Source organism: Glycine max, chromosome 13 (assembly GCF_000004515.6).
Source record: "Glycine max cultivar Williams 82 chromosome 13, Glycine_max_v4.0, whole genome shotgun sequence".
In the NCBI taxonomy this organism is placed as follows: Eukaryota; Viridiplantae; Streptophyta; class Magnoliopsida; order Fabales; family Fabaceae; genus Glycine; species Glycine max.
Genome location: NC_038249.2, coordinates 13,722,026 through 13,736,992, shown reverse-complemented (window position 1 = coordinate 13,736,992; position 14,967 = coordinate 13,722,026). Strand labels below are relative to the sequence as shown.

General features: G+C 32.2%; 1 protein-coding gene across 1 annotated transcript; it reads left to right on the top strand.

Annotated features, from left to right (window-relative positions):
- Positions 1-10,484: 10,484 nt before the first annotated feature.
- On the top strand, positions 10,485-13,722 carry LOC100813660 (transcription factor MYB83). The gene is made up of 2 exons (XM_003543852.5): positions 10,485-10,965; positions 12,877-13,722. Exons 1-2 carry the CDS (start codon positions 10,679-10,681, stop codon positions 13,613-13,615), a joined length of 1,026 nt encoding a protein of 341 aa, XP_003543900.2. The 5' UTR covers positions 10,485-10,678; the 3' UTR covers positions 13,616-13,722.
- Positions 13,723-14,967: the final 1,245 nt, after the last annotated feature.

Sequence of the window (14,967 nt, the reverse complement as noted above, 5' to 3'; positions counted from 1 at the left end):
TTGTTCAATTTGCATCGGTTCAAATTTGCTTTCCTTAATCGAAATCACCTGAGTTGTAATCATAAGGTAGTCCTTTGTGAATAATATCAACATGTTGCTCCTATGTGATTTCATCTTCGACAGAAGCTAGCACATCATCAACCAAAGCTTTGATACGCAGAAGAAATTTTGAGACGGATTTGTTATTAAGAGTAGTACATCGCAACTCTGTGCGAAGTTGACAAGTTTTTGCTTTAGTTAACTTTTGAAAATGATTGTGAATTTTCTCCCACACTTGAAACGCATGAACAGACTCTAGTAAGCGTGATAAAATTGATCTACAAAGAGATGATTGAAGCCATGTGAGGAGCATTTGATCCTGTATCTCCCTCGTAGTGTATGCAGGATTCACGGTGCCTGAATCCTGAACAGCTTCATTCGCATAGCTTAGTAATGTTCAGACACACTAGATATCTGTGTAATTGATGCACTTTGATCACTGGTTCTACTTGATGCCTCTACAACAAGAAGTTTGAATCAGTGAGCTTCTCAGTGATTGAATGCGCAAAAGCAGAAGATGAAGAAAAGGAAGAGGAGCAGAAGGATGAGGATTAGATTCAGCCATTGTAGGATCTTCAAGCTCCCTATACCATAATAGCAACAGAGAGAAAGAGAAAAAGAGAGAGAAACTAAAATTTGTGAAATTGTAAACTCTAATTTCATTCCCCAAAATTTTTTTGTTACATTGTAGCTTTTATACTAACTCGCAGAGTAAGTTTGTAAGACTTGCAGAGCAAGCTTCTACCAGTTAGTTGCTAGTTGTCACATGACAACTGGACTACTAACTTCCACACTCTAAACTCACTTAACCGAGTAAAATACTCATACACATATAGTTTTTTTTTTCTTAAACATCTTTGAACCTAAAAAACATAGAAATTGACTGCAACAAATTTAAATTAAATTTCATGAAAATAGAGCTTCATTATATGAATATAAATATTAAAAAAATTGACAAAACAATTAGATATGTTAGCCAAGTATAAATAAAAGGCCAACTTCTTTTGCTCCACCCCCACTCGGACAGAAAACCAATCGCTGCCTCGGCTGTGCTACCGGAGGCTTTAGGGAAGTCGGAATAGGAGAGCATTCATCTTGGGATTGGTTTATTACTTAGATGCTTTCAACGGTTATCCACTCTACACTTGGCTACCCAGTGTTTACCATGGATATGATAACTGGCACCCCAGAGGAGCGTCCTTCCCGGCAAAAGGTGATTTAAAGAATAAAAGGCAACACGATGATTTTTACGGTGCCCATTCGGATACAAACCAATGTTTGTGTAGGAAGCCCAAGGCTACTCTAGTGGCATATGGGTGTTCTCTTTTGTCCAGAACATTACCTTTGACTTAGTGGAGCAGAATAATCAAGCTCTCACGTTCACGCCTCAGATATAATTGAAGTGGACTTGTTCCGCAATCTATGCTTCTCCCAATCTTGTCAATAGGCTCCTTCCATGGGATAATTTGATGGCCATTCATCATAGAATTGTGGGTCCATGGTTGATGCTCGGTGATTTTAACGATATTCTAGCTTCTAATGAAGTTAGAGGGGGCTCTTTTTCCTTATCCAAAGCATCTCTCTTTGCAAATATGGTAGACTCTTGTAATATGATAGATATATATGGAGATGAAGAGGGGAATTTTACATAGAGAAAGAATATTCAGAATGGGATTCATGTTCGAAAGAAGTTAGACAGATGTTTGTCTAACTCGGATTGGCGCCTCTCCTTTCCTTATGCTCTAGTCGAGATTCTTCCTACTTACAACTCTAACTATAATCCTATTCTCATGAGCTATTTGAAGGCAAAATCTAAGAAGAATTTATTTCACTTCCAGAAAGCTTGGATCTCTCTTCCAGAATATAGTAACCTGGTGGATTCTACTTGGAAAGGTTCGGCTGGTAATATTTATCATAAACTTGATAAGATAAAATCAAACTCCAAGGATTTTAATGAGAAGGTTTTTGGTAACATTTTTAGTAAAAAAAGGCAACTTGAAGCGCGTTTGAAGGGGGCTCATAGGGAGCTGGATTTTGCTTATGATAGACAATTAGAGAATTTTGAGAAAGAGCATTAGATTCAGTATAATCAAGTTCTCGCCAAATTAAGAAGAAATGTTGTGGTACCAAAAGTCTGGGGAGAGCTGGGTTAGGTATGGAAACAAAAACACAACTTTTTCCATACTCAAACCATCATCATTTATTTTCGGAGGAATAAAGTTACTGGTCTTTCTATTGATGGGATTCGGTGCGTTGATGAAACAAGTTTTAACAAAAGAGGCTTTTGCTTTCTTTAAAAGGCTTTTTCAAACAAATGACCAATGCCTTCCTCATACTTTCTCTTTGACAAATATCCCTCAGATTAGTGGTGATTTACATGAAGGTTTATTATGGAAGATGTTAAACAAACTCTTTTCTCCATGAACCCTTACAAAGCTCCTAGATCAGGCGGCTTCTAACCCATCTTCAATTGCACTTATTGGGATATTATATCTTCTGATATTTGGGAATTAGTGGCGAATGCTTTTGCTTTAGGCTCCATCAATCCAAGTTTGGTTGAAACTCTTATTGTAACTATCCCCAAAGTGGATTGCCCTTCTTCCTTAAAAGAGTTTAGGCCCATCAGTTATGCAATGTCGATCTCAAAATTATCTCTGAAGTGCTTGTTAATCGCATTCAACCTCATTTTGATAGTCTTATTGGCCCTTTGCAAAGCATTTATATTCCTAATAGAGATCCATCTGATAATGCTATAATAGCTCAGGAGATTGCCCATCACATGCATAATAAAAAAGGGAATCTTAGGCTAAAAATTGACTTTGCAGAAAGTCTATGATAAAGTTGATTGGGGCTTCTTGAAATTGACGCTAAATGAATTTGGTTTTTCTCAAAAAAAATTTATTGATTTGATTATGAGTTGTACTACGCAAGCTTCTCTAGCTCTCAAATGGAATAGAGATTTTAGAGCACTTTAAAACTTTAAGGGGTCTTCGTTAAGGCAACCCTATGTCTCCTTACCTCTTTCTTTTGAGTATGGAGAAGCTAGCTCTCCTTATTCACGAAAAGGTTGATTTGAATTTATGGGAACTTGTATCTATTTTTTCTTCAAGGCCAAAAGTTTCTCATATTTTCTTTGCTGATGACGACCTTCTATTCATAAAGGCAACATTCTCCCAAACTCAATTAGCAAAAGAAATTCTCGATGCTTTTTTTTCTTCTTCTAGTTGTGGCTTCAAGATAAACATTCATAAATCAAAGTTTCTCTCGTCCATAAATGTTTCGAGGGAAAAAATTGATACACCAGAAGCTATTTTGGGTTTCTTTCATAGTTTAAATATTGGGAAGTACCTTGGTTTTCCCATTCTTACAGCTAGAATTCAAAAATCTAACTTTGCCTTCATCCTAAACAATATCTGGGGAGACTAGCAGGTTGGAAACAAAAGTTGCTACATAGAGTAGGGCGTACAACCTTAGTTAAATCGATCTCGAAAATCCTTACTTATGCGATGCAAAACTGTTGGTTGCCTGAGAGGGTATGTGATAATACTAATTAGCTGGTTAGAGGCTTCATTTGGGGAAAGCCTACTTCCCACTAGGTGAATTGGGAAACTTTCACTAAGCCAAGAAAGTTTGGGGGCTAGGGGTTCTTTCAGCTAGAGAAACTAATACATCTCTAATTGGAAAACACATTTGGAAATGTGATTCAAGAACCTGTCAAATTATTGGTCAAGATCATTAAGGGAAAATATTTGCATGCAAGAAAAAAAAATGTATTTCCGACAATCAAAATCCGTGGGAAACCCCAAAAATTCGTCACTAACTACAAATTTTCGACAGACACAATTCCGTTGAAAAAATGGTCATCATAGAAAGATATAACCTGTGACTTTTTTTCATGGTACATTTTTAGCTATTATGCATCATGTATATCAATAGAAATCCCAAATTCCACCAGTGAAATAACTGTTCAATTTATCCTTCATTCTTGGAATGTCAAGATTTCAAGATCGGGGAATGATGACACCGAAAGTAACTACATCAAGATAGGAACGAACAAGCAAATTCTGAATAGTTGGTAGAGCTAGCAGTCCTCATTCACTGCCAGAAACGAATTACCAACATAGAATTATATCATTTTTAAATTTGACTAAAGCTTTGTTAGAACTTAGAATTCAATGTGTTTTTTCTTGTCCTTTCTATCTATTAATATTTACATCCATTCAATGCTTGAAACATCAAACTTTGTCAAAATACAGTTCTATTGCAACTTTCTAGATCAATCTAAGCAGAATCTCCTATAAATTCATACGAAGCTATAACTTCAGCTTTGTTCAACACAATCATGATAAGTGTAATGTTAACAAACTGATAAGTGTACCAATTTTATCTCAAGTAGTAAAGATTAAAACGGAGAATCGAGTATCAAGTCCATAGGGACTTTCTTTGTACTTGTGTTGGTAAATACCCAATTTGTAAGAAAGAGAAGAAGGAGTAAAATAGAAATAAGAAGAAAAAAAAAGAAATTAAATTTAAAAAGGAAAAAATATTAAAATAAATAAGAGAACAAAAGATGATTTCATAATGCAATTATGTTGGGGCCTAGCATGTCTAACTACCCTTGATGCAATATTAATGTTTTTCTCTATTAACTGCTTTCTCAATTTTCACCCACATCTACTAATATGCTCAACCCTGATCCCTCATGATGAAGAGCCTAATTTATGTATTCTCTCTCCCAAATCCCTTTGCAAAGATTGAATCATAAACAACATTAAGTATAAAGAAGTATGTTGAGGCACAACAATGTCACTCTATCCCTAGTAATGTAATATTGAGATGTCATTTCCCAGTTCTTTAGACATTATCATTTCCCAATGAATAACCCCTAAAAATAGATGCATGAATGGTCAAACCACATAATAAAAATGAAAAGCAAAAAAGAATAATAGAAATTGAAATTGCATTAATAGATAAGAAGAACAACTACATTACAAGGGTTTTGGCTGCTAGGCTCCAACAGAGGGGGTTTAGCCTCTCATAGCCATGAGAGACTTTACACTTTAGAGACTAATAGAAGAAAGGGACGGATGACTATTAGCAAGAAAAAAGGGAATGACTAAGAAAAAGGGTTTCCCCTAAGGGATAGACTCAAGCTTTGGATAGCTCTGAGACTCAGTGTATTTTTCCCTTTTGCTTCCTCCTTCTTATATAGGCACTAGGTAGCGTAATTTTCATGCTAACTTCACGCTTAGCATGGACTTTCGCACTAAGCACGCTTTTGGGCTTTGTTGTGGGCTTTTCTGCGCGCTAAGCCTGGGTGGCGCGCTAAGCGAGCTGTGCACTTCTTCAATTTTTCTTCAAGGATTTTTCTTCCACTTTTTGACTGAAAACTTATTCAGTCGCTATATTTGACTCCAATTCGGTCGCTATGATACTTTTGTATGTAGATACATAGCGATCGAAATAGAGACCAAACGTTTCAAGGACCCTTCACATTGGTCGCTAATTTGGTCGCTGACACAAGTTAGCGACCACAGTAAAATTCAGTCGCAATTAGAGACAAAAGCTACTCGGTCTCTATTTCGGTCTCTAATAGCGACCTAAGCTTTTGTTCTCTAGTTTCGGTTGCTAAATTGGATTTTTCTAGTAGTGAAACATAACTATGAATGATTTACGACATCGGTTTTCAAATAACCAATGTTAAAATGTATACATGACATTGGTTTTAAAATCAATATTGAATTTCAATGTTCATAGATACAACATCAGTTCAAAACCAATGTTAACAGGCTTTTGCAATCGATGTTGAATGTCTTTTTTTTAGTAGTGACAACTTCAACCTTGTCTATAAGGTTGCAATCATTGTTGTTTTTTTAGATCTTAGAATGGATGGGTGATTGTAGTTATTTCAGATCTAAGAAAGGATTGTTGAAAATTTTGAAATCTTTGAAAACATTGCTATTTTTTGCATATCTGAGATAGGGAGGGGAGGTGGATTCCAACTGTTAGACCTACAACAAGAATGAACTAATAAAGAATCAAAAGAATTATCATTTTGATGTTTTTCCCTCCCACTGAAGTCCTCTACGTTGAGGGCTTCTGTGAGTTCTCGACAGAGATAAGAATCCTAAGCACATGCCCTAATACAAAGATTGCAAATGTATTTTTTAAATTTTTATTTCAATTTAATTTTTATATAATTCAATTTATTTGATGGTGATGTTTGTAATTTAATTTGGGATCTAGTGAAAAAAATTGGTTTATTCAAGATTGATGAAATGAAGGAAACATATAGTACCAGTGGGAATAGAAGCAAAGCAACACATGAAAAAAGAGAGGAACACTTTTTAACACACCGATCTCGAGAAAAACACATTCTACGGCTTATAAAACTTCGCACTGTGGGAGACATTTGAGCCTCTTCCTTGATGGATAGATACTACTTTCGTTAGTTAATGCTTCTCCAAGTGTAGATGTTTGGGCTAAATAGAACATAAAATTTAATTTAAAATACATTGATAATATATATTTTACACTACCATAAATTACTTTATATATTAGTGAAATTGTTGATTTTATATAATTATTTAAAACCTTCTGTTACCTATCTTTGATTTTTGTGAATTTTTATTTATTTATAAAACTATTTTAATTTTTTTATTTAAGGTAATTTCTAATTAATTAATACTCCAGAAATCTTTACATTATAATGCAAGAAAATTAATTTGTAGAACATATCAATACCTAGAATGGCAGTAAAAAAAGCTTAAATACAATTTTGTCCCCTTTATTTTAAAATAGAGACATCTAGTCCTCATTTTTTTTAAAACCATAATTTTAATCCCTTTTTAAAAATAGAGACATTTAATCCTCAAATTATGTAAAATATATAATTTTGATCATTCCATCAAATCCAAAAGTATTGTTAGATAATAAATTAACTTGATATCACCAAAATTTAGTGAAAAAATTATTTATTTAATCTCCATTATAATCAACATTAATCCCTTAACTATCAAGGCTTTCAGTTTAACATAAAGATTAAAATCGCAAATTTTACAAAAGTGGGGGACCAAATGTCTCTATTATAAAATAAGATGATTAAAATTATGAATTTTGAAAATTAGGAGGATTAAATGTTTCTATTTTAAAATAAGAGGACAAAAAATTCCAAATTTTAAAAAATAGAAAGATTAAAATTGCATTTAAGAAAAAAAATCAATACCTAAAATATAAATTTTGGACTGTGTAGTGCTTCGATTTCAATAAAGCAATGAGAACAAGACAAAAAAAGGGGGTCAACGAAAAAATAAATTTTAGCTAATAGCGTTACGTTTCAACAAGAAAGTACATTAACAGGGGAAAAAAACAAACGTTGCAGAACTTGTGTTTATAGAAAAAGGAAACAGCCAAAAACCCTTTAGGTGCACTTAAGCCAGGGAAAATGGAACAAGAGAATAAGGATTTAGGAATTTAGAAACATTTTATTATCGTAAAAATATGGAGATTGTAAAAAAAAAAAAAAACAAAATCAGAGCCTGCCACAGCTTTTTGGAACTTAACGACTTTAAACCTTGAGGATTGAACTATAAAAATTAATTAAAAGCCTTTTAACTATAAAGGTTTAGTTTAAAAATTGATGAAATTATATATATATATATATATATATATATATATATATATATATATATATATATATATATATATATATATATATATATATAAAAGATCTTACAGATCGATTAATTTAGTCACGAATCACTTTCTTCATGAGCATTTGTTTTATAAAAGAGAAAAATATTTTTAGTCCTTAAAATATCTTGAAACTCAGTTTTAATCTTTATAAAAATTTATTTAGTTTTAAATAATCCTTATATTTATAAAACAAAATGATATGATATTAGTTTCCAAACTTAAAACATGTATTTCTACTTCAATATAAGGACAAAAAATATTAAATTCATATAGCAAATTAGCAATTGAATTTCAAGGTATTTTATCCAGGTATAAAATAGGGCATTTAAATTTTGTATCTTGGCTTTCTTTTGGCATTAAAAGTGGTGACCTTCGACCTTGTACTTCAATATTTATTTCCTATTATTCTCACTTTTTAGCTGATGATTTTTCGTTTTGAAGTTCGACTACTTTTCGGCCTCAACATATTCTAGTAACAGATTCTTATTATGTAGTACAAGGTGTAATAGAAAATCTCCACATGAGTTGTATTTTCTTGTCTTCGTAACAAAGTAGAATGTTGCTTGGGACACCCTCATAACACAAGCATTAAGAGGATTTTAGTTTATATATTGGTTTTTCTCTCTCTTCAATTCCCTAGACAGCTGTAGATAGATATGATGCTTTTGAAACATTTGAGTAGATTGAGAGAGGTTTCAGCTTCACTTTTTCTCATAAGATGTGCAAGTCTATCAGAAGATTTGGGAGAGTCAATAACCATATTGCCCTTGCAATATGTAGGAATTGACAAAGACTCCCCCATGTGTAGATATCTTTGAATTGGACAGTGACTCATTATATTTTAGCTAGGTTCATGCAATTTTTTTTAAAAATAATTGGCTTGTCTCAAAGGTAATTAGGTAATGGAAAGGGAATCTCACTCAGGGAAATGTACTTTGAAAGCCAGGGAGAAAAGGATGGATCATAGAATGTATCCATATTTTTATCCGCATAGTTGAAAAAATCTTGTGACATGGATCTTGCTAATTATTATGATTTTTAGCTTAAGCTTCAGGTTATTAGATTAGAATTTTCATTTGTTAAAAACAAGGTCCATTTTCTTGAAAGCTGTACGAGATATACTTTCTTAGAAGAGAGGTCCTAGCATGTTGTACCATATGCCAAAACGTTCTCACTGTTTTATAAGGCATATTAAGTATACTAACACAAATCTATTTAAACTTAATTACTAGAAAAAGAAATCAAATTAATTTGAAATAAAATAAGAGTTTTTATTTTATTTTATGCAATGTCAGTATAAAGATTCTTCCACTATCAATCAAATAAAAAATCATGTCTAGTATATGTATGTTCAAGACAGTAATATAAAAATGAACATAACACATATAGCAATTAATGTTATCAATATTTTTAAATTAAATTCACAAAATATTGGATAGAAAAAAGAGATGTAGTAAGGTAGTTACTATGGATAAGAAATACACGTATAGTTCTTGAATGAGAAGCCGAAGTCCTTGTCAAAGATGGAACATGAAGTAAAACAATCAAAATTTTTCCATACAATTAAGTTATCTTAACATTGCATAGGAACTCTGGACCCATCTTTTACCTTTTCGTGTTCTTCTAACTGATGTAATTAATCCTCAGTCAGTCATAGTATCTTTAAAGCTGCAACCAACTTTTAACAAGAACTACTGATTAATAACAGTCTTCAAAGTACTGCAACTTAATAGCAATTATCATCATTGAGCACTAACTTCCGCGGGTTGAAAGTGAATTAAAGAAGATTAAAAAGTTAATGTTTTTGTACATAGCATCTCAAAGTCATTAAATCAAGTATTTAAAGTTGAAAAGAATGTATGAACTATTATAAATTTTTAATATGATTCTTATGGATAAAAAAATTAAATATCATTTTATTAATATATAATCGGAAATTAATTATTTTTTTGAGATACCAATATTTATTTAAAGAACTAATATCTTTTAACAAATATTATTATATACACTTGAATCGTGAGAATAACTTCTTATCATATATATGTTTAAGAGACATAATTGTGTGCCAACCATGTCATACCACACCATTTGTTATGTTTGACAGAATGAGTTGTAATCTCCAATGTAATGCCATGAAAAGAAAAGAAAATTTTAAAAAGGCCATTGCTTTGTTGGGAGGTGTACAATGTTTGCTTCAGAAGTATGCCAATAAGTGGTTAGGCCCCCTAATGAAACTCATGCAAAGAATGTAAGTTACACACTATTATCAAAAACAATTTGAAAATTAACAAACATTTTTGTCAAGCGTGCCACCCTTTTGCCATTACATTAAAATCACTGTATAGGTAGCATAGTTTCTCTCTCTCTCTCTAGTCTCAACACACGTGAATTTGAAGTTTAAAAACCAATAGAGAAAGAGAGAGAGTATTATGTGAAGTGGAAGCAAAATTGTTTCTATTCCATACAATAAAAGACTATGATTACCTTGTGAGTGAAGTAAAATGTATCGAAAAAGACAAGAATTGAGTCAAAGACAAGAATTGAGTCAAAGAAAAGAAGGCCAACCATCTTTTCTCTCCCTCTCTCTTATCACTCTCTCTTTCTCTAGGAGGTCCCCCTCCAATCCCTTTTCCACTCTACCTATCAACCAACAAATAAACACAATCCCAAAATATATTTCTTTCTCTCTCTCTCCTCCCTCTCTCTCTCTATACCCTCATATTCATATTTTAAGCAAACCCCACAAACCATCATCATCATTATTTACGATTCCCACCCCATGAAGCCTTCTCTTTGTCCCTCAAAACCATCATTCACCTATATAGCTTTCTCATAGATCTCTATCACATTCACAACCCACTTCATAAGATAAGAAACTCAAGGCCTCAAGGGCTTCATATTTCATATAGCTCTCACTCCCCATTACCACTTGGCTTTGTGGCAAATGAGGAAACCTTATATGATGGAAAAAGACAAAATGAACAACAACATTAAGAGCAAGCTAAGGAAGGGATTGTGGTCACCTGAGGAAGATGAAAAACTCCTAAGGTACATGATCACTAAGGGACAAGGGTGTTGGAGTGACATTGCTAGGAATGCTGGCCTTCAAAGGTGCGGCAAGAGTTGCCGGCTTCGTTGGATTAACTACTTGAGACCTGATCTCAAACGTGGTGCATTTTCACCCCAAGAGGAAGAACTCATCATTCATTTGCACTCTATTCTTGGCAACAGGTACCTTCTCGATCTTAATTAATATTCATTTCCTTCCTTGCATTTGCTAGTTTCTTATATACATCAAAGTTCATTCCCTTCCTCGCATTTCTATATATACTTTCTTACCTTAAAGTTCTTTAATTTCCTTCCTTGCATTGCTTTACTTTCTTAACTCAAAGTTCATTTCCTTATATGCTTGCTTTGCTATAGTTCATACAACATCAAGGCCAACCTACTACTGACTACTAACATATATAAGACCTACTATAATAATCAATAAGAGCACCTTAAAGATTGTATAATAATGTGAAATGGGATTTAAAAACTTCAACATATTATTTCTTCAACTATACAATATTTAAGAATTTAAAATGACAATTCTTATATATAAAAACCGTTAAGCAACCATTCTTAACGATTCTTGAGATTGTGAAACAAATTAAACAATTATAAAACTCATTTTAAATTCTTAAATATCATATCATAAAACTTTTAAAAAGTTTTGAATTTTACGTGACACTATATATAAAATTTACTAAAAATGAGTAGCAACTCTTATCACGATTCACAAATGTTATTAAACTTTCCTATCAAAATAAAAAATGGATATACAAAAATGTCTTTGATAAAGAAGACAAACAAAATTGATGGAATGTCATTGAAGATTAATTTAACTTGTAAAGGCTATAGGGAAACTCCCAATCATGTCATGAGGTTTTTTTTAAAAAAAAGAAAAGAAAAAAATGATCACTGAATATAGGGTTTAGAAAAGCTTGGAGCATATATAACTACATATATATATATATATATATAATGACGTATCCTTAAAGCATGTCAGGGGTTTTGCCTTAACTATCATGGTCTAGCTTTCTGATTAAGGATGAGCCTGACCCATAATACATTTGACTATTCACTTAGCTAGTAAACTTTTAAAATCTTTGCTAAATCATCAATTATTAAATATTAGAGCCCTGTCTTCCATCAAGTTGGTCTGTTATCACATATAAATTGTTAACAATTAATACTTTTTCAGCACAACTTTTATTTACTAAAATTTATTGAAGATCCTGAGATGACGTAGATATTACTCTTTATTTAATAAGTCTTATGCACTCTGAAGCATGAATACATCATTTTGTGACTAGTACTGTAATGGATTTATTTAGGTACCTATAAAAATAGGCATTTATTTTTTAAAAAAGTAACTAATAAGATTTCAATTAAACTTAGTGTAACGTGAGCTATGATTAGGTTCACCATATTTAGTAGTTAAATATTTTGTTTTCCAAAAGAATGATAGTTTTTTTTAGTTGAAAATAGATAATTTTTTCCTTTTCGTTTTTCTCATTTTTGTTTCCTTACTTAATCAAACTTATTCATATTCTTACATGTGAGATGTGATACGTGAGTTTATTAATTTCTTTTACAAGTTTAATTTTTATATACTATTTAGTAAAGATTTTTACAATGTCAATCAATTAAAAATCACTTTAGATATTATTTTTAAATTATTAATTATAAAAATTAATAATATTTTTAAATTATTAATTATAAAAATTAATAATCTTACCCTATATGATAATTATGATGGAATAATAATATTGTTTTTACATTATCCGTATGTTTAAATTAAAATTTTCTTCTACAGTAAATATTTTTTTCAAATTAAACTTATGTGCTTTAAAAATTATATTAACGTACTAGGGTCTTTAATTTTTAAAATTCGGCATATTCTGTAGCCGTATTTGTATCTGACATTGATGTCATACCTGTATCCGTGTAACGTATATAAGTTACACATAATTTCATGAATATTGATAGATTTCTACTAATTAATAAAGAACCATGATACAAGGTATATGTATTGAAATATGTGTTGTTTCCATTTGTTTTCTCTTCTTTTAACCATTTCCAAGTTGTAAATCTCAGATGGTCTCAGATTGCGGCACGTCTCCCTGGTCGCACAGACAATGAGATCAAGAATTTCTGGAACTCCACTCTGAAGAAAAGGTTGAAAATGAACAACAATATTAACGCCACTTCATCACCAAACAATAGCTACTCATCATCAGAGCCTAGAGATGTCAATGTCATGGGTGGGATCATGCCCATGAACGAGCATGACCTCATGACCATGTGCATGGACTCCTCCTCATCAACATCATCATCATGCATGCAATCCATGCATACAACCAACATGGTACTAACTGACCAATTTGATCCCTTTCCCTTGTTGTCCAACAACCGTTACGACATGACCGGCGCAACCGATTTCCTTGACAACATGGCTGCATGCTTAACCCAAGTTGGCATGGTAGATCATGATCATGGGGTTGTTCATGATGGTTATGGGACATTGGAGCCTAACAAAACGGGTTTAGAAAGTGACTTTTCCCTTCCTCCACTAGAAAGTAGAAGCATTGACGACAATAGTAGTACCCCAATTGATCATGTGAAAAGCCATAACAACAACAACCACTTCAAGAATAGTTGCTTCAATAACACTGATCATCACCATCATATCCAATGCTCCAACAACGTAGTTGTAGAGGATTTGTTTGGGTTTGGAAATCATGGACATGGAGAAAGCTTTAGAATGGAAGAATGGGACTTTGAGGGTTTGATTCAAGATATTCCCTATTTTTCTTCCCTTGATTTCCAAGTTTAAGTATGTGTTTGGATCACGTTATCGCAATCGATAAACGCTACAATTTGTAGCTTCTGCATTGACATGACGCGTTGATACAGTTTCAAACACACTTTAAATGTTGGCCATTCTTTTGAATCCTTATTCTTTCACCTCTCTTCGCTCTCTTCGCTCTCTCTCCCTCCTTTCAATTTTCAATTCCTTCAAAAGAATTGTGCAAACGAGTGCATCAAGGATACTGGTTAAAGAATCAACAAATAAAAATTTTCATTTAAAATTATGATATAAACGCATTAAAAATTATGTAAAAGTGGACTGATAACAATTTGTTTTTCACAAATATTTCTAATGTAATTTTTTAAACAGTACCTTAGAAATACTTGTTTGCAGTCTCCCTCCAAAATATAAGCAAACACAAAGTCAATACCTCTTGTTTCTTTATCTTCTTGTTACTCATTGTTTCGTCTTTTCTTGCTTTACAAAAATTGTAACCTAATTGTCAATTGTGCAACTAAAATTGCAGTGTTCACGTGTATAGGGTGGGCATGGGATATTTCTTGCGTTGTTTGTGCCCTGCCTGTTTCCTTGTGAAGTATTTCATGTCATTTTTTCGGGAATATAGGTTGGTGTAATAATGTCAAAGAGAAATGTGAATAGTCATCATTTAGAATGTCGAGCAAAATAAAGCTCAGTTGAAATATTATGTAGCATTGTGTATAACACACAAGGAATAAATGTGGAGTTGCAAGTTGTTATTTAGTGCTAGATATTATAGATCTAGCATACAAGATGTAAAACACACTAATAAGTATCGACTTTGAAATTCATTCACCTCTCTCTCTCTCACAGACACATCATGTGTGGTTATTATTCTTGTCTTTTCTAGATAAATTAAGGGTAATGTCAATTAAGGAAAATCAACTGTTGACAATATATTAAATTTAAAATGTGACTTAACTATAGTGTTGATATACCTAAGTTATTGTGTCATCATACTTTGTGTCATATATATCACCCAGTTTTACCTATATGTCACCTTAAGGTGTTAATTATCTTATCAATTTTCCAAATTTTAGTCTTTTTTTATTATGGATGAAACACATTCATGCAAATTGGATATGAGACTAAAATTTGTTCAAAATAGTTGAATGTTGAAAATTATTTTTCTTTGAGTGATATGCAATGTTAGTCAGTATTTGTTGAAATATCAAAAGAATTTAAATTAATTTTAATATAAAAGTATTAAAATAATATATAAAAAAGCAGTTTTTTTCCACAAAGGATCCCCTAATTGATAATCAGAGACTAGATATATACCGGTGTGTTGTGCAGATGTTAATCTTCTTTTTTTTTATAGTTAGTAAATTATATTA